The sequence below is a fragment of the Nipponia nippon genome, unplaced genomic scaffold, assembly GCF_047370975.1.
Source record: "Nipponia nippon isolate SJK-2023a ecotype South Korea unplaced genomic scaffold, ASM4737097v1 scaffold_3, whole genome shotgun sequence".
Lineage (NCBI taxonomy): Eukaryota > Metazoa > Chordata > Aves > Pelecaniformes > Threskiornithidae > Nipponia > Nipponia nippon.
Window position 1 is genome coordinate 108,121,599 of NW_028262347.1, and position 18,964 is coordinate 108,140,562.

General features: G+C 36.8%; 1 protein-coding gene across 5 annotated transcripts in view; it reads left to right on the forward strand.

The window, feature by feature from the left end:
• TBC1D12 (TBC1 domain family member 12) overlaps positions 1-18,964 on the forward strand; it is a 50,049-nt gene that overhangs the window by 27,854 nt on the left and 3,231 nt on the right. For 3 of the 5 annotated variants that reach the window (XM_087765477.1, XM_087765479.1, XM_087765476.1), the window contains exons 3-11: positions 6,886-7,001; positions 9,020-9,102; positions 10,722-10,839; positions 11,212-11,318; positions 11,965-12,045; positions 14,803-14,897; positions 15,661-15,732; positions 17,669-17,797; positions 18,117-18,226. In XM_087765477.1, the coding sequence (XP_087621603.1) occupies positions 6,910-7,001; positions 9,020-9,102; positions 10,722-10,839; positions 11,212-11,318; positions 11,965-12,045; positions 14,803-14,897; positions 15,661-15,732; positions 17,669-17,797; positions 18,117-18,226 (887 nt within the window). In that variant the 5' untranslated portion in view covers positions 6,886-6,909. Of the gene's footprint in view, positions 1-191; positions 249-6,885; positions 7,002-9,019; positions 9,103-10,721; positions 10,840-11,211; positions 11,319-11,964; positions 12,046-14,802; positions 14,898-15,660; positions 15,733-17,668; positions 17,798-18,116; positions 18,227-18,964 lie in introns of all 5 variants that reach the window. The other 2 variants (XM_087765478.1, XM_087765475.1) reach the window with 1 other exon arrangement.

An 18,964-nucleotide genomic window follows, 5' to 3' on the forward strand; every position in this document is an offset into this window, starting at 1 on the left:
GAGGTATTTGTATGTGTTTTTGTATATTTTGAGGGCTGGAGAAGAAGGAAGAACAGCCACATCTACGTTTCTTCAAACATAGAGTATAAATACTCTACATGTGAATTTACATTTTGGCTTGCATGTTGCTGTATTGTAATGGTCTTTCCTTCATTTATTCACTAAGGCTTTGCTTCTGTTTTTCTCATTAGGATGACAGTTCTGGCAGTCTTGCGTCAATATCTGCTCTCAGTCTATTAAACACAGGGGTATGAAATTTAATATATATTCTTTCTAGTTGTATTCAATGCCATGCATGGGACTATGTAGCGCTCATTAAAATAGAACAAACATCACATTTTCACAGTAGCATGAATATTTTACGGCACTAACCATCAATTCATTAGATACCATTAGTAAAATAAGCACACAAATAAACTTCACACATGAATCTCACTAACAACTTAAAGTGATAGAGTATTATTGTTTATTATTGTTTACATTGCATGTTCTTGAATAGCAGCAAATAGGTAATGCTAGAGCTTGACAGTAATTTACTTTCTATGTTTGCTGTGCCTCCTTGCTTAATGGTAAATGTTGTTAAAAGGCTTAATTTGTAATATTTTTGAGCACCTTGTATTAGCTTTGAAAATTGATATCCTAGAATCTTTTTTTTTTCCCTGTCACTATGTCACATAAGCTATTAACAGTGGCACTTCAGAACTCCAGATGCTTTTAATCACTATTTCCAATATGAAATTGGAAACCTAGAAAAGTGTGGCTATTGAAACTTCTGTTATATGCTGTTACGTCTTCTATTCCCTGTGACTGGTATCCTTCTGAAATTGGTCCAATGCACATGCCTGTTACTTTGAAAACTTTTTATGCAATCCCACACCCTGTGTTAAACAGGAATAGTATAAGTTAGCTTTTTAGTTCTGTGGATCTGTTAACTCTGGCTTTGTGAAACAGAGCAGTAATGTAACTGCTGGTTGATATGTGATGCCTGCAGTTCATGTTACATGGTCCAGCCGCTCTCAGCTCTTCTTTATTGGGCCCAGAAGCCCCTGGCTTGCTGCATGCTTTTTTGTAAACAACAAAAGATGAAACTTGATGCAACTTGTTAAATATCCAGTTGAGGAAAAAATAAAGTAAATGAACAACTGAAGATGGATGGCATTACTTTGGAAGGTTGACCTAGAAACTCTTCAGTGTCTGTTTGGTTGTTCTCTTGACTATGTGAAGATTAGTATTTTTCCCTTCTTCAGTATAAGCTCTTTCTATATCGCCTGTAAGTTAGGAAAGAATGTACTGTTCTGTCTGTCCTGATAGCATCTGGCATTCTTAGTCCTGGGAAAATATCTAGTTTATGACGCACAGAATTTTTCAGTGACATCCACTCTTGCTATAAGCACGTCTTTGTTTTTAATCACCTTGTAACCAGTTCTAGCTCAGCAATTTTAACACTTAACCTGGGGGGGGGGGGGGGGGGACGGACACGACACATGATGACATAGGAGGGAATCCTTATGCATTAGCAGAAATTCTCCTTACATAAATTTTCTATTAGTTTTATTACAGTGACATAGATGGGTGCCTTCCTAAGTGATTCTATTAATGCTTCCATTCTTGGATGATCAACTCTGCTTGAAATGAAGGGAAATAATCTTTCTGATGATATTTCTAGTTAGCTGTACAACATTGTGAAAATAATGATATAGATGTTTTTAGAGGCCCATCTGCTCCACAGAGTCGCCACGTGTGTGTAGAGGGGAGAGAGGTTTAAAACCACTTGCAGAATATATGGCAATCCCTGTTTCCTCAACAGAAACCATGACTGGCTGAATAAAACCTGTTTCAGTATCAGGCTTAGAATTTTGGGAGAGTAAAGCATGTTAAAAGAAACTGTAATACACAGGATGTATGCTTTTTGTTTAATTGGAGTATTGGTATGCCTTGACATCTGCTTTAAATAGAGGCAATCCTTAAGATAGTGAAAGTTAATTCAGTGTTGCCGATCAGGCCACTTTCTCCTCCAGCATACATAAAACATGTAAGCTCTGTGGTGCTTAATCTGTATAATTGGTACTTTCAGGACTGTGAGGACTTTCACAATCCTTGTAATCCAAGGTTTTGATCACTCATTTCCAGGAGTTCAACTTTTGTTGTTGGATCCTAGAGAGATCAAAACTTATCCCAGCAAGATGCATGTTAAATTTTATGGTTAATATTTATTCCTTCAAAGCTCTATAGTTTGGGCAGTGTAGATGCAAGTTTGTCTTCTAAAATTGAATCATTATGCGCACACTTTGTTAAATACTTTATCCCCACAAGCATACCCTACTTAGGGTTAACTAATGCTTTTGGAATGCTGCGATGCAGCTGGTTTTCCTTTCTGTGAGTTAGTTTGCTTAGATGCTGGAAGAAGCAGCTATGGGCAATTACGTGTATGTTACACAGTGCAATCCAGTACTGTTTAGAGATATTTAAAATAGCTCTGAATGCCCTAGCTGTCCTACATGGCTCTTCTGAGGAAGGATGAAAGAAACCAGTTTTTTATGTTTTCCACATAGATATCAAAAAGGTGCAGGCAATAAAGACTTGGGCAGGTTTATTATTTTTCTTTTGTTTAAAAGGCCAGGGTTTATTTGTTGTGTGTGTGGTTTTTTTTTTTTTTTTTTGTAAAGAAGTTACAATTTGGGATAGCTTTATCTTCTTAAGCACAAAGGCAGTTTATAAGCAAAAGACTTTTTTCCCCAGCCCCATTTCTTGTTACCTGTCTGTAGGTTAATAGGTTTATCTATATTTCTGTAGGAATAAATACCGGAACTACAAGTCCTTCCACATATCAAAGTGCTCTTAAATATATTGTCACAGTGTTTTTCAGGAAAAACAAGCCTTTAGCCTCTTAACAGGTTTATTATTGGCAGTAGATGAGAGGATGCAGTTCCAGCCTTAATAAGGACATAACTATTCTTACTTTCTATTAAAGCTGAGATTTATTTTTCTTTATCTATTTTGGGATTGTGAAATGTTCCATATCTTTTAATAAATACCAGATACGCTGCAATAAAGAATTTTTAATAACATTCCCTAAACTACTGAAACCATACATGTGACACTTCCAAAAAAAATTTTTTTTTTTTTTTTTTTTTGCATAAACAGGTCTTACATAGTCTTGAATCTTAGTTGTCAACTGTTCTGTCCTCTGGCATATGCCCTGCATGTTAAGCATTTGACAAGACACTTGACTTTAAATTGTATTTTTACCTTCTTATGGCTCACATCTTTTGAAGTGAAATTCTGTGTCAGCTCAAGCTTTTTATCCCGTGCCAAGAATTTTAGATTCTGCATCAAATGCATGGTTAGGGCTATTGGATTCTTTACATCTAGTCATACAAAATATTCCAGAAAAAATGGGTATTTTAGTTGCACAGACTAGTGAGTTCTGCGCATGTCTGATGGCTCTGGGATCTAATCTTCAAATAATTTTCCTAGAGCACAGGCTTCTTGAGGAAGAAGCATCTTCCATTGGGAAGTTCTGATACTGTGGAATGTATTTCATCTTGGGGAATGTGCAGCCGTAACAGTTCGAGCTTGAAGTTATTTTGGTCTCTGCTTTGACTCTTTCTAGTAACACTTACAGTTTTCCCTCTCTGTGCATGCGTTCTTTTCTTGCAAAACCCAACTGTTCGTAAAGTGTACTTACTTCCAGAAACGCAGTTGGGTGATGAGTTCTGCCTTTTGTGGAAATCCCAGTTGAAGATTTTTTTCTTTTTTCTTTCTCTGTTGCTTTGGAAATAGTATATCAGTTCTTAGCATGTATGATAGCCAGAAGCACTAGCACCAGTCAAATGTGTTGCTTGTAATAAAAGGGTGAGAGTGGCTTCATTTCTAATGTCCATCTTGCAATGCTTTTTTTATTTAACTTGCATACAAATTAGGTATGTAGGAACGTTGAAAAGGTTGGTATTGTTTGAGCTTCCTCATCTCTGACTACTAAATGAACTTGATTTCGTGGCTTCTGTTACAAAGTACTGGAAAGTGTGAAAGTAAATCAGCCTGGATGCTGGCCTCCAGGTGCTACCGCAGGATGCATTCCTAACTTAAGAATATGCTGAGGTAGCCTGAGGTATAAAGCATGGCAGGAGTGCCTATAATGTCTCTATGGTTTTTGGTGGAGTGAAATAATTTTAGGCTTAAGGATATGTATATTCATTCATACAGTGAATGCTGGTTTTCTGATTTTTCTTGTGCTTCTATGAATTACAACAGAACTCTACCAATCCTATATGTCCGGATGTTCAAGATACTTGTTTGAATGTGCCAAATGACGTTGAATGCATATTATCTTAAATCAAAAGTTGTCTTACCCTTCAGGAGAGGAATATGTTCTAGGAAATTTGTGTAACCACTGTTCTGGGCCAGAGACTCTAGAAATATTTAGAACTAAGTTGTATTTAAGAACAGTTGGCTAGTAACTTTTAAGTCATTGTGTTTACAAAGCATTAGGTTTTTAGTGTGAACGTATCTATAAATGATGACAGCCAATGGTTTCTTGCTCTTTTTCTTTACAAGGTGCATGTTTGGGCTTTTCTTGAAGACAGAAAAGCAACAGAGCTTCTCCTCTAGTTGAAATAGTAGGTTGATTGCTACAGATTTGTGCTTGTCTTTCCAGGGTGTGAAAATGAGTTATTTGTTATGCTGCCATGGGGCAGAGTATGATAGAGTGGTTAAGGGCTGGATAGCTGGAAGGATAGCTGAAGCCTTGGGGGGGAGGGTGTGTGTGGAAACTGTTTCAAGAGATACTGAGAATGTTTCAGAACCATTCTTTGGCTTGTTTTGTGCAGGTGCAATCACCTTTCCTCATCAGTTAAACTATTGTTCTGACTCCCACGAACTAGGAAAAGAAAAGGGCAAGAAGTCCAGATTAACTCCTCAGGATCTGAAAAGTACAGTGGCATATAATGCCTATGGCCTTACCACTGTGAACACACCTGATCTCCTCTGATCTCTGAAGCTAAGAGGGTGGGCCTGGTTAGTACTTGGATGGGAAGCCACTTGGGAATACTGGGTGCTGTAGCCTCTGCCTAGCAAGAGTGGAGTCTCCATCCTTGATGATATTAAAAATCTGGCTGAACAAGGCCCTGTGCAACTTGCTGTAGTTGACCTTGCTTTGAGCAGGGAGGCTGGACTAGATGATCTCCAGAGGTCCCTTCCAACCTCAGTGATTCTGTGATAACGTCCTCTTGAGATGAGATTAACATGAATTCACTGAGGTTATACTTTTCAGATCATTTAATGTATTATGCCCAGTGCGGAAGAACAGAATTTTGTTAGAGATCATTAAAGCTTGCTGCTCAACAGCCTCCTTACCCTATCCATTTTAAATGACCTTAGCGCTGGGCAAACACTTTGTGTCTTCTCTGGAAATCTGAGGCTGCATTGTCATGTTTGTAAGAGGTCTTTTCGCATTTAACTTTATGGACTTCACCTGTGTACTGAACTTTTAAGCTATATGATAAAGTTGTCAGCTCTGTTTCTATAATGTTATCAGTGAACACTGAATGTGTAAAGCCCTCTGTTTCTCCCTGGGAGAACTAATGTGTACAAGAAGCTGTGTTTTAGGTGAGAGATTCATTTGGGAGTAGCTTCTAGAGAAGATTGTTATGTTTGATTGGGAAGATACATGACCTAATTAGTAATTGATCAATTTTTTATTTTTGGTGACTTAAACATAAGATATTTTGGTTAATCTGAGGCTGAATTTACTTAAACAATTATTAAAGCAAGAGGTGTACAAGAACAAACTGTCTTTAGCTAAAAAAAAAGCTTGTACAAGTTAGAGGTCACTTGGCTGTGCTTAGGAATAGAGCTGTGTGATCTGTGAAAGTGCATTACTAAAGTACCTTGAATTTGTTCTCTTAAAAAGATGATCTTTCAGCTCTTAGTATTCTGTGTTTGAATTCCAGCATGTGGAAGACTTGCAGAGAAACTAGTATTTAGCCTTCGTGCCTAAGGAGAGTGTGAACCCACAAGCTAACTTGGTTTGGGACTAAGTTGAAAGTCTTCTCACAGATAACCTTTTAAGATTTGCTGGATCATAAGAATGGGTTTCCCAGTAACTTGGCAGTAATTTTTTTATTTACAGAGGCTAAAAAAGAGGGAACATGAGATTTGAGGTTTTCATCTGGCTCTGTCTGGCCTTTTTCCTAAAGACTCTCTCATATTTCTGTTTTGTTGGGTTGCTCTGTGGAAAAAGGAATGGTGTTCGTTCTTCCTCAGAATCTTGTGCGTATTAAAGGCTCTTAAATATTTCTAAGTAGATTGCATGTTTTAACCTCTGAGAAAGAAATGATGTGAAACAGACTTGTAATGATAAGTATTGTTATATTGTTACTGAGTATAGTGGAGGTAATTCTAGATAATGTGGGGCTGATGGTCTTGCGAAATGCTTCAGAAATGCAAAGGGTACCGGATCTTAAGGGTGGCTAGAATCGAAAGGAAAGAAATGGGAAGACACACAAGTTCTTGGTTAGTGGTTTTTGTTTGTTTCTTTGTCAGCTTCACAGATTACTTAAATATACTTGTGCACTAATTAGTTTGGGGAGATTATGCAGATTTCTGAACTGTAACTGATCCTTGGATGCTCAGTAGCAATATTGAACTAGAATAGATCAAAGATTAAGTTGATACAAGAACCTACTTTCTCATTCATCTTTACTTAGCAGACCTGGAACGCTGCACTGTCTTACTATAAACAACTTCAACTTGTAGTGTTAGCTCCTTGCTGTCGTAAATTATTTAATATGATATATTTTAACATTAGTTAATAAGTGTTAAACAAGTAATATTAGAAGTGAGGCTGAAAGTTGAAATTTAATTTTTATCAATAATGTTGTTTAGGAATATGAAGCACGGACAGGAAGAATGTATAAACCTCCACCCCCATCAGCAAGACGTAAAAATATTGAATTTGAACCCCTTTCAACTACTGCTTTGATTCTGGAGGATCGACCGGCGTAAGTATGATGCTGCTGTGGAACTAACGATGACTGAGTTTGTTAGATATGCTTCTGATGAGCTAAATTTCACAAGTCTTACACGAAAGTATCATTGGATTATTCCATCCCAGATAATAGCCTAGCAAGTACCTCCAGAAGAACCTTGTAAGTATATTATAGTCTATATGAGGAATTCTTTCTCACTGTAATGGGGCCACCAGTCTGTTCTCTACTGCATATCACAGCTGCCTGTGGCAGTGTCGTGGGGATCCTTAATCAGGAAAATTCCTGAAGACTTTTATGGATTTCTTCCCTGCCATCTCAGTGTGCACTCCCTTCTTCTTCCCCAATTCTGGAAACTTAATTTCCTAGACCAGTTGGGAAGACTTAACAGTGGCAGTTGTTACTTCAGCAAACCTGGGTTTGGCTTATGAGAAGAGTCTTTTTAGAAAAAAAGAAAAAGTATTAGGTAGGTAACAGCAGGAGTGGGAAGAATTGCCTTTGAAACACAAGAAATACCGTCCTGTCACAAATGCTGAATGCTCATTTTGTATCTGGCAACTACAGTTAAATGCTTTGTTGGTACCAAGATGATAGTGTTCACTGATACTGTTCCTTGCCCTTGTTCCAGTTATGTTTTCATGGCTCCTTAAAACTACAGCTGAAGGCAAGGAAACAGCAGTTAAAGATGCAACAAAAACTGCATTAAGTACAAATAAGAATAGTAATGAAAAATGGGCAATAAATCGGTATTTTCAGCTCTACAGTCTTCAGCAATATGAAGGAAAGAGGAGGGCCTGCTGACTAGGAACACATGCTGTGAGGAAAGCTAATGGAGCAAAGCTTTCAAATTGCACCTTGAGAAAGCTTGTGATGGCACTGTTAAATGTTTGCTCTAATCAGTTCCAATTAGGAAATGGAAAATAGAACATACAGTGTTTCCTTCAATATTCTCTCTAGTGGTATATAAGCTCATTCAGTGCTAAGACAGAAATATCCTGAATGGAGGTATGGATTGCTATCATTATTTTTTTGTAAATGCATTATTTCTTTTACTGTGTGGTGGAGAGTAAGATATGCAGTAACTGGTTTGCTGATGCTTTTCTGTACTTTCAAAATATCACAATTCACAAACTAACATAAGCATGGTTTTACAAATGACGTTTCCACTTGCTTCAAATTGGAGTGCCATCCCAAGTGTATAATGTGTTGCTATAATCTCATCCTTGAAGATATATTCAGCTCTGACTTTCATTGGAAATATACAAGCATAAAAGATGACTTTATTAATAAGAGGAGATGGAAAACCTTTTTTTTTTTTTTTTTTTTAATATTAACATGACAAAACTGTCTTCTGTTTATTTTGAACCAAAGTAGACTAGAGATTGGGTGAGAGACTGAAACCAAACATTGTGTTCTGATTTGTTTTGGAATGAGTCTGCTTGGTCGAAAGGAAGTGTGTGTTTGGCAATTAGGGGATCACTATGCAGCCAAAAACCAAACATATTTTAAGCTGGTGAACTTATAGCACTGCAGCAAGCTTCTTTAGCTTTAGCTCTGACATGAATGGGGATCTATCCTTTCTTCCTTTGGTAAACGTGTCATCTTTTGTGGGAGTTTTAAAGGGCTAAATATAATGAATAAAACCCTTTACCTTTTATTGAAAATATGTCATCATAGATTTCATATGAACAAATGGAGTATTGATATGCAGGTATATTTCATGATTAAAATATGCATGTGCAGAAATGCATTGGAATAAATAACTATATGGAATATCAATATTTCCCTTTTGTCATTTCATGCAAACTTCATTTGAGCATCATTCCAGATGTTCAGCAGATCTAATAACCCTGCTTTGGGGGAAGCTATAGGAGAAGCAGTAAACATCTGGTAGTTCTCTACTGCTGTTACTGAAACACTGGTAGTGTGACAACCCCAAAGCTCACCTTAGAGAGAAGCCAAATTAAAACCTGTTTTGAAATGGTTCAGAAAGTCATTTGTGTGTATTGAATTCAGGAACAACTTGTTTTCAGAAATCTTCCTGCCAAATCAGTGGAGGAGGCTTTACGTCACCGACAAGAATATGATGAGATGGTGGCAGAGGCAAAAAAACGAGGTATGTTAACTGCCAATAATCACTATAATTCTTTTTAACTGTGCAGCAAAAATAAAGTAATTTTTGGCTTGTAGGCTAGTAGGTGCAGTAAAGAACAACCTTGCGTAATACCTAGGTTATTCTCTGGTACATATGTGCACACAGTTTAAAACAGAATTCAATTATCAAATCATTCTCTTATTCCACCACAGTGAATGTAACTATGTTCAGAAAGTCTGTTTAACCTTTTCTTTAATTTTCAAGTAGCAACTTGATGATTTTTTTTTTTTTTTAAACTACTTGTGTAATGTGATCAGCTAGAGACTTTCTGGGTAGTTGGACTCTCTTTTTTTCAAGCTGTGTTGCTGCAGTTGCCACTGAGAGCCAAAGTATAATAAAGCTGACTGCTTAAAGATCTGTTTTTTCAGGGATTTGAGAACAATTCCAGTGTGAAGACAGATGAGAGCTTTGGGGTTTTTCCAACCAGCTGTACCTGTGCGAATCTTCCTACTCCCACTAGATCTGTTTTTTAAATTAAACATATCTGTAGCATCTGGTACTGTGTCAATCTATGAATAATTGTTGAAAGGACTTATGTAGTCTCGTGCTTAGTATTCAGGGAATAAGCTATTTTAAGAATCTGTGCTGCATGTTTTATTTGGGCTGTTGTCAGAGATATAAGCTTCTGAACTGATTGAGCCTCTATGGATCTGTGGCAGCTTACTCTGAAAGATGTGATAAGAAATCCAAGGCATTGGACAACTCATTTCACTGTTCTTGTGGTGTGCATCTTGTAAGGTCTGATTTGTGGTCCGTGTTCTCTAACTGCATCTTTGGAGGGTCAGCCATGTGTGGTGTTTTAGTATGTGTGCCCTAGTATTCATTAAATTAACTATTGCTACACGCACAAAGCTTCAGTAAAAACTTAATGAAGGTGGTCAGCCATATCAGTTTATCAGGGATGGCATGTTTAGTCTGTTGGTGTGTCTAATGCATGCATAAATAAAAATGTCTTGCAATTTCACAGTGGTTCTTAGTGGTGTCAAGATAGCATTGTTCTGTCCTTCTTTTAGCCTTTTTACTAATAGGGATCTACAAATAATCCTTTTTTAACAGAAGGCAGAATATTCTTCTCTTGTTCAGCATTGTGGTCCTCTTTCCAGAAAAGGAAATACATAATCCTTCTAGGTGGAAGTTTCAGTAAAATTTGAATAATTTTAAAATGGATGCAGAATTGCACTTTTGAATAAAATTTTATCTATAATTATTGCTGATTAGTCTAAATAATAAGTAAGGTTTAGATAGAATGTGGTGTGAAATTCATTACAAGAAAAACAGTGCTGATGATGTGCTTGCTTTTTAGTTATTCTGTGTACTGCAGAAGAGTGCTACGAGTTTTCTAGCCAGATTTTTGCTTGTCTAAATCACTGTGTATTTGAGTAACTTAAAGACAGCTTAAATTAAAAAATTTCCTGAGAAATACACCTACAATCAACAGAAATAGTACCAGCTAGCTCATGCGCAACTGTAATTTACCCCTGGTATCTTTTAGTCATCTAAATAATTAGATAATAGCTGAATTATTTACCTAATAATTTATATACACTAATACAAAATTATTAACATGTTATTTCTAACAGAAATTAAAGAAGCACATAAAAGGAAAAAAATAATGAGAGACCGTTTCAAGCAAGAAGAGAATATTGCTAGTGCTATGGTGATTTGGGTCAATGAAATACTACCTAACTGGGAAGGCATGTAAGTAAAGTTCTGTTGTGTAAATGAGGCAAGGCTGGCTTGTTTCTCCTCTGGAAACAGACGAACCACATACTTTATTTTCCTTTTCTTTTCTGTTTTGTCAAGAAGTCAGTTGTTGTTGCCATGATATAGTGAAAGGTCATTACAGAGCAACATGAAATGTGTGTTCTGGGAGCTTAATGTTTTGTTTTTTTTTTTTAATGGGGCTTTAGCATAAGCAGAGATCCTTGAATATTGATTTGGGAAATAGTATGTTATTTTGCTTGTAAGTTAGCCAATGATTTTAGAAGACAAGATGTGCAATATATGCCTTTTGGTTTTGTTGGTTTTTTTGGTTGTTTTTTTTTTTTTCTTCTTGCTTCCCTATCCTAGGCGTGCTACGCGAAGGGTTCGAGAGCTGTGGTGGCAGGGATTACCCCCAAGTGTACGTGGGAAGGTTTGGAGTCTAGCTGTGGGAAACGAATTAAATATCACTCCTGGTATGCCTTAACAGATCACGTTTTAATGTCAAATTAACTTGGTTATTTTCAAAGAAAATTTTAAACTTTTGTTAAAAAAATATTTGCTTTTTGAAAAACTGTATTTCACCACCTTAGGAATAGGTATTTTTTTACAATTAGACATCATAGCCTGGTAAATTATGGAAACAAGGCTGAAAAACTGCTTACAAAAACATTTTAGTCTTATAAGAGTTAAGGTTGCGCTCGCCCCCAAAAAATTATTTTTCTGTTTAAAATTGAGAATTTGTAGCTTTGCTTTTTTAAGGGGGTGGGAAGGGGAATTGCTTTATTTCATAACTAATGATTTTGATGACCTCGGAAGTGTTGTAACTCATTCACAAAAATAAAAATCTGAATTATTTAAGACATGATTTCCCTCTCGTAATTTGCACATTCACCGCAGAAGAAAGCATAATACAGTGCACACCATAAAACTGTGTATAGTGGTACTCCGGTGGTTAGTGGTAACCATCTGGTAGATTCTGCCCCCGCCCCCAGTGGTTACAATGAAACCAAGAAACAAAACCAAAGCCAGGAATACTTAGTGTGCTTTTGTTTTGGATGGGTACTTTTCTTACTTATCTCTTCCTTTTTTTGTTGTTGGTTTTGTTTTGTTTCCTTGCAGAACTTTATGAAATCTTCTTGTCGAGAGCTAAGGAACGATGGAAAAGCTTCAGTGAGACAAGTTCTGAGAATGACATAGAAGGTGAGATCTCCCGAATGCTAGACAGCCTCCTATTCTCCTTTACAAACCCAGAAAGTCTCACAAGTTCAGCTGCAATTGCAATATTAGGAATACTTGTTAAAAGTGCTCTGAGTCATTCCCTACTTAAATGTTTGCTTTCTTATAACAAGTCAGTGAGGGGCTTAACAGTATTTACTATACCAGTAAAAGCCGTGTATTGCATGTGCTAGTTCACTTTCAAATGAATGTGTTTTCCTCTGAATTCCTGAAATACCAGGACTAAGCTCTCATGAAAATTTTAGGTGAAATACAAAAAGAAGAAATGGGAAACTAAATTACAGTATGTGCTGTTGCTTAGCTCTGCTTAGATGGTTCTTATGTTGGTATCCCTTCCACAACTTTGGGAAAGAAGAATATTATTCTCTGTCTTTTGATTGTGGAACTGAAAGGTGAAGAATATGTAACATATTACACATTTTGGATCCCACTTGGGTTTCCTTGGTTGCCCGGATGGCCTTTCCTCCCTAATCTATGAAGTGGGGATGTTAGCACACTTGTATGTATAGTGGAGTTTTATCACATTGCTGTCTCCTGTGGCTATTCTCCCTGTTAAAAATAGCATCAATTATGTTTTTAATGGTGGATATATTCTTGTTATTAACTCCGTGTGCTGTTAACAGTTACTTTTTTAAATGCTGTCTTATGTGATACGGTCAGTACCAGCTGCTGTGAAATAACTATTTTTTTGAATTGGTCTCTTTTTTGGGAAAGAAAATGCCATTGTAATGCAAGAAGTACTTTTTTTGTTTGCACTTGCCATAGCCTATCCTGACTAATTGGCTACTTTGACTGTAAATTATTCGGGTCTGCTTTAGGCTACCTCTGCGACTCATCTGAAACTTGTATAAAAAAAAATGTGTGTGTACGGGACTGCAAATATGCTTATCCCTGGAAAACATGTTTGCAATGCCCCTTGGTTTGTGGGGGGGTGGTTGGTTTGTTCTTTTGTTGTGAGGGTGTGGGCTCAGTTTGGGGAAGGCTTAGGTAATTTGTTTATTTTGGACAGGTAGTAGTTCTGGTTGGGAACGAAAGGGGGAAGGGTCCAGTTTGATTGTGTCAGATGTTCTGGGAAATGTAGTAATAAGGGAGAACTTAGAGTAACAGGATTTTCATCTCTGGTTCAAAAGCAACCAAGCCAGCCCACTGTGCTTATTACTATTCTTTGGTAGCAAAGCCTGGAAGATCCATTATTTTAGCCTCATTTAACATTCGAGTAGTTCTGAAGGTTTTTCCTGTTCAAATATCTTTAACACTTTATTTTGGCAGATAAAGATTAAAGCATGAAGAGTATCTTTTTGTGTCTTGAAGACAAGACATTCATCAAAAGATGTATCTGTCACATCTGTTCAAAAGACCCCCAGTGACTCCTCTTTTGGAGTTGAACCGAATTTCTTGTATAAATCCATAGTTTCTTATACCGTAGATTATAATCTTCCTTGGGAATACTCTAAATGGATACTGTCGCAAATGAAATTATCCCAAATTAACCAATACCAGTTCCTTTTGAGAGAGAAAGGAGGGATTAAGCAACAGTTGTTGAAATTTTTATTTTAGATCGTGCATGTTCTTTCTCTGTAACTGCCTTCTTTCTCCTAAATTCCCTTAACACAGCCTGCAGCAGTCCCACTCACTCCTGAATGCAACTATCTTAGTTTTAGGAGGGCTGGAAGAAAATGCTGCTTTCAGAGATGCTTCAGCAGATCAGGTTGTGTTTAGCCTGTTTGTCAAATTCTGCAATTTTCCACTTCCCAGAAGGCTCTTGACTGGTTTAAGCCCGCTGAAAGAGCCTTTTCCCCAAGTGCCATGTGTATTTTTCTCCTAGAGGACAGGGTAGAGAGAACTCAAGGGCCAGCTGAATTTCTTCTGGAGGTTCTTGAGTGAATGCTGCTTTTTTTCCTGCCATTTGAGGAATGCCACTCCTAAGGATGCAAAAAAAAATCCGAGTCAAATGAGAGCTAATGAGGCTCAGAAGTAATGTAACTTCTGCAGATCATAACTGTGCGGTCAATTCTAGAAACTTCAGTGGAGTGTCTCTGTATATTTTAGTCACCTTCAGTAAAAATGGGACATGAGAAAAGCATGACTTCAAAAGTAACATGCTTGACTTTGCCAGTGAAGAAGTGCTGGCTTGTTGTGTTAATGATGTAATTCATCTTTTTCTTTTAGTGTACAGAGTATATTTCAATGCTGCTGGTTGAAATGAGCTACCAAATGAGCACATTAGGAATGAAAAATTTGACAAATGAGATCCCACTGGATCACTGGATCTCACTCTGTGCTCTTGCACAGGCTCGGTAACTGAAGTCACAGTAGAAGATAAGAAAGAAAACAGGGTTTTGAGGACTGGGCTGGGCAAAGTTCAAATTCTAGTGAATGCAGGGCCAGTCTGGGCCTAGCCAGAGTGTTTTACAGAAGTAAAAGGTAACCTGTTGGTTTTAAGTTTTAATGGTGTAAAGGTGTATGACTTGAAAAAGAATGAGTAGACAGGTAATAATTACTGATCGTTTCCCTCACTTTTTGGAGTTGATGGCATATATCAGGTATCAATGGGCAGTTTTAGCTCTTGAAGTATAGCACTGTAGAAGCGCACTCCAAGAATTAGAACGAGGTAACTTTTCTTCCTTAGATCCTAAAAGTCTTTATGTGCCTATGGCAGTTTTATTCTGAAGTCTGTAGAATTTATCTATCAGCTTTAATAAGTGTTGGCTTTGGTTGCAGATGCAGGTGCATCTGTTGCTGATCGTGAGGCCAGTCTGGAGCTAATTAAGTTGGATATATCACGCACATTTCCATCCCTGTATATTTTCCAGAAGGTGAGATTTCTGTAACTTTAGTTATGACAACTTTAAACTTCTGAATAGTTAAGAAAAGAAACCTAGCTGGCTGAATATGGAAGAGTTTTTGGAAGTTGTTTGTCTCAAACAACAAAAGTAAAATTAGTTCTTTGCTACATACAACAGTAGAGTCATCTTCTTTATTTTTTTTTTTTTTCTTTTTTAAAATCAGAATAAAGTAGGGACACTTAATGATGGGCTGTAAGGCTTTTTCTCCTGGAAAAATTGCATGTGGTTTCTATTATTGTTTATGAAATTACATACAAAAATGAGAATATTCTCACTGCTTCTGCAGAAGTCTTGATGTGTTTTAGTACACGTTTTCAGGCTTTATGATTTTTATATAGATACAACATATGCATACACATGTATATAAAATAGCATGCACTACTGTAATACAGTAACTTGTGTTACTAAGAATTAAAACATCCACTGTCTCTGAAAAGGAAAAACCAACCCTGGATGTGTACCAGATATCTTCATTTTCCCTTATGTACTGATTTCCACTGAATTCTTTCATAGGATTATTGATCTGTTACTTTTCCTTTAACATCTCAAAAGCATACATGGTAATGCTTAGAGTAAAAACTGGTATTATTCTAGATGTGAACAAAGGAATAATTCACTGGCTCACTTGCATCTTAAAATACTGGCTTGTTACGTTTCTGTGTGTATAAAGTGATTTTGAAAAAAAAAAACTTTTTTTTTTTTCTTTTCCCCTCTTCCCTGCCCTTGTATTAAGGGTGGTCCTTATCATGATCTCCTGCATAGTGTTTTAGGAGCATATACATGTTACAGACCGGATGTGGGATATGTAAGTATTTGCTGTAAAATGTTTATAACATGGCGAATAAGCTTAAGATGTCATCTATTAGAGTGTATTAAATAAGCAGGTTATCTAAACTTCATGCTACTAGCACTTAAAAAAAAATTAATTCAACTTTAGCACTTATTCATTTCATAGCAGTTACAATATGGTAATTCTTAGAGATAAATAGCTAAAAATGTACTGAATGTCAAGGATGAGTATACTATCTGGCTTGCATGGAAAAATTTAAATGGATGTGTTCACAAGGCATTACAGTTTTGACAGACCCATGGTATCTACAGAAAAAAACAAAACGCTAGCGGACTTCCAGTGGGTCTGTTCTGTCCTAGTGTTGCCCCTACTGCTGCCATTTCCATAGTGATACTCTGTTTCACTACTGCACGTCCTAAAGTCCAGAAACTCCTTATTCGTGTCTTGATGTCAAAGATTAATTGCTCCATCTGAGTTCAGTGAAGATAAGATTGTTTGCAGCAAACATTACTGTGTTTTTAAAAAAAAAAAAAAAAAAAAATCCAAACCCCCATAAAAAACTGCCAAAAAACCCGCAAACAAACCAGCTAAACCTAACATCTCTCTGAATGATGTCAGCTTAGAGAAGCAGTTAAATAACAAACGGATGCTTTTTTCTTCTTTTTCTTTGTTCCTGGCGGTAGCTAGGAACACCTTTCACAAGTTCTAATCGCTTCTGGGCTAAAAAGCACTTGAAGAGTTTTAAGTCTAATCCATGCAACAAAGCATTATATAGGGCAGGGTGTGTTTTCCTCTGTAAATCAGACATGTTTGGGACTCTGCATCAATATCTAGTTGTTTTTTTCACGTTCAAATGTTTTTAGCCCTGAACTCTGTCATCTGTGACCTCATTTTTGGAGACCCTCCCATACTCTTTGAGTGAGATTACAAACTCTGCAGGTTCTGAGACTGCTTGTTCCCAGGGTGGAGTTTTAAAAGGCAAATAAGTAATTTTTCATGGTTAGGTCTTCTCTTTTTCGTTAGGAACACAGCTAGCCTGGATATTGCTGATCAGAGATTTTTTTTTTTTTTAAATGTTAATATGGCAGTAAATTTAATGTAATCTTATTTCCACACCCATCTGTCCCACAAAAATGGAAAGCTGCGGGACTGGTTTTGATGCATATCAATACTTTTTTTCCCTAGTTGGTTAAAATACTGAGTGCATTTTTTTAAATGAGGAGGAGGCAGCATAAATGCCTAGAAACCGCAGAATAATCATCTTTGCAGTTGAAATTGGTAAAATTATTTTTTTATAATATGAGTATTCAGTATTTTTTGTAATAATGAGTATTCAGATCATCAGTTAACAACTACAAGAATAATGCTTTTCACTTTTATTGCAGACTAAAGTGTTTTTGAGAGAGTAATCATGGAAAAATATAAACTCGCATTGTTGCTAACCACTTAAAAGTAATTTTATGTATGTGAAAAAATACTGTCTGGCAAGTGGAAAGATACGTATTGACTGTTCTGTAATGGAATTTTGTCTCAATTCCAACATATCTGACTGGGTCTAAACTGTCCCATATGTGAGGTTTTTCCTCCATGTCTGCTTTTCCCATAGCTTAACAATGAACTTAAGGCCAAATTTTGTCTCTTATGAGCTCTGCGTCCAGCCTGTGTGGTTTTAACTTTCTTGCATTCCAAGTCCCAAGGTCTGGTGATCATGAGACCTCCCAGAATTTCCACCAAGCACCTAAAACCGGCGTCTGAAGAAAGATTGTGTGTCCTGCTGAAATCAAATTGACTGCATGCATAAAAATTATTTATCCATGTTGTTTCTGTTCATCTGGAAATGTTATGCAATGGTATTTGATATATTGCAGACTGTAAATATTTGCATTTCCAAAGATATAAGATGTACTGAACCTACTCACCTATATTTGCCCGATGCTTTTCCCACTTGAAGGTACAAGGGATGTCCTTCATTGCTGCTGTGCTCATTCTCAATCTGGAGGAGGCAGATGCTTTCATTGCCTTTGCTAACCTTCTAAACAAGCCATGCCAGCTGGCCTTTTTCCGTGTGGATCACAGCATGGTATGCACAGTTTTCTGGTTTTGAACCATAACATTCTTTTGACTCGAAGTGTAGCTGATTTTATTGATGACTTCCTTTTGTCCTGTTGATTAATGGAAAACTTTAACCTCTGGTTACAAAACTGAGAATACTAGATACTAATCCATAGAACACATCCTACTGTTTTGATTTTTCCTCTAGAAACACTTAATCATTGTACTTATCCTAAGAAGTCACATTGTGCTATGTTGACATCCTCAATGCTTGGTGGGGTTTGTGTTATTTTACAACTAAACATTCTTTTGATGACTGCTTATGAGGTGTTCTGCTATCTCTACAGATGCTGAAATACTTTGCAGCCTTTGAAGTATTCTTTGAAGAAAATCTTCCCAAATTGTTTCTTCATTTCAAATCATACAGTCTCACTCCAGACATATATTTGATAGACTGGTGAGTTCAGAGAACATAGCAAACCTGACCTTACAACTGTTGGAACACTTTCCATTTTGCTGTAGGTTTTTCAGCAATAGAAATACAAGATTAAAAAAAGTATTCAGTAGGTGTTTGTGTACATCAGCTTCCTAGGTCTTGTGAAATCGTGGCAAACTGCTTTGTGCAATCACAGTTCCTCTGGCAGGATTCAAATTTTATGAACTGGGATTCAGAGTGACATCTATTCACATAGAAATAGTTTTCTTGTTGCTGCAGGTAAGAGTCAGCTATGTGTAACATAACATAAATAGGGGAGAGGAGGCTACTACACCGTAGTTGTATTATGACTGATTTTAAGAGACTTGATGGAATGAACGTAATCAGCTACAGAAGAAATACAGGAATATAGCCTTCAAAGCAGAAGGAGGATGAAATTTAGGACCTGGTTTGGGAAGGGATGAACTTGGAAATAGAGTGAACATTTTGAAGTAATGAATGTTCTAAAGCAGAAACTACCAAACTACGTTATGTTCTTGTAATGGAAGGCAGTAATGCAAGTGCCCTTGAAGTGTGTATAGTGCTGCCCAATACAGAATGTCTGTTCGTAAGTGTGTGTGGATAGGCATGTGCTTCATATAGGATTATTATATGGTTAGAAGTTTCTAATAGAGTAAATTGAATTGGGTAGAATTAAATAATATAAAAATGTCATGTCATCTGAGTACTTGGGAATGAAGAACTTCAGCTATAAGATGC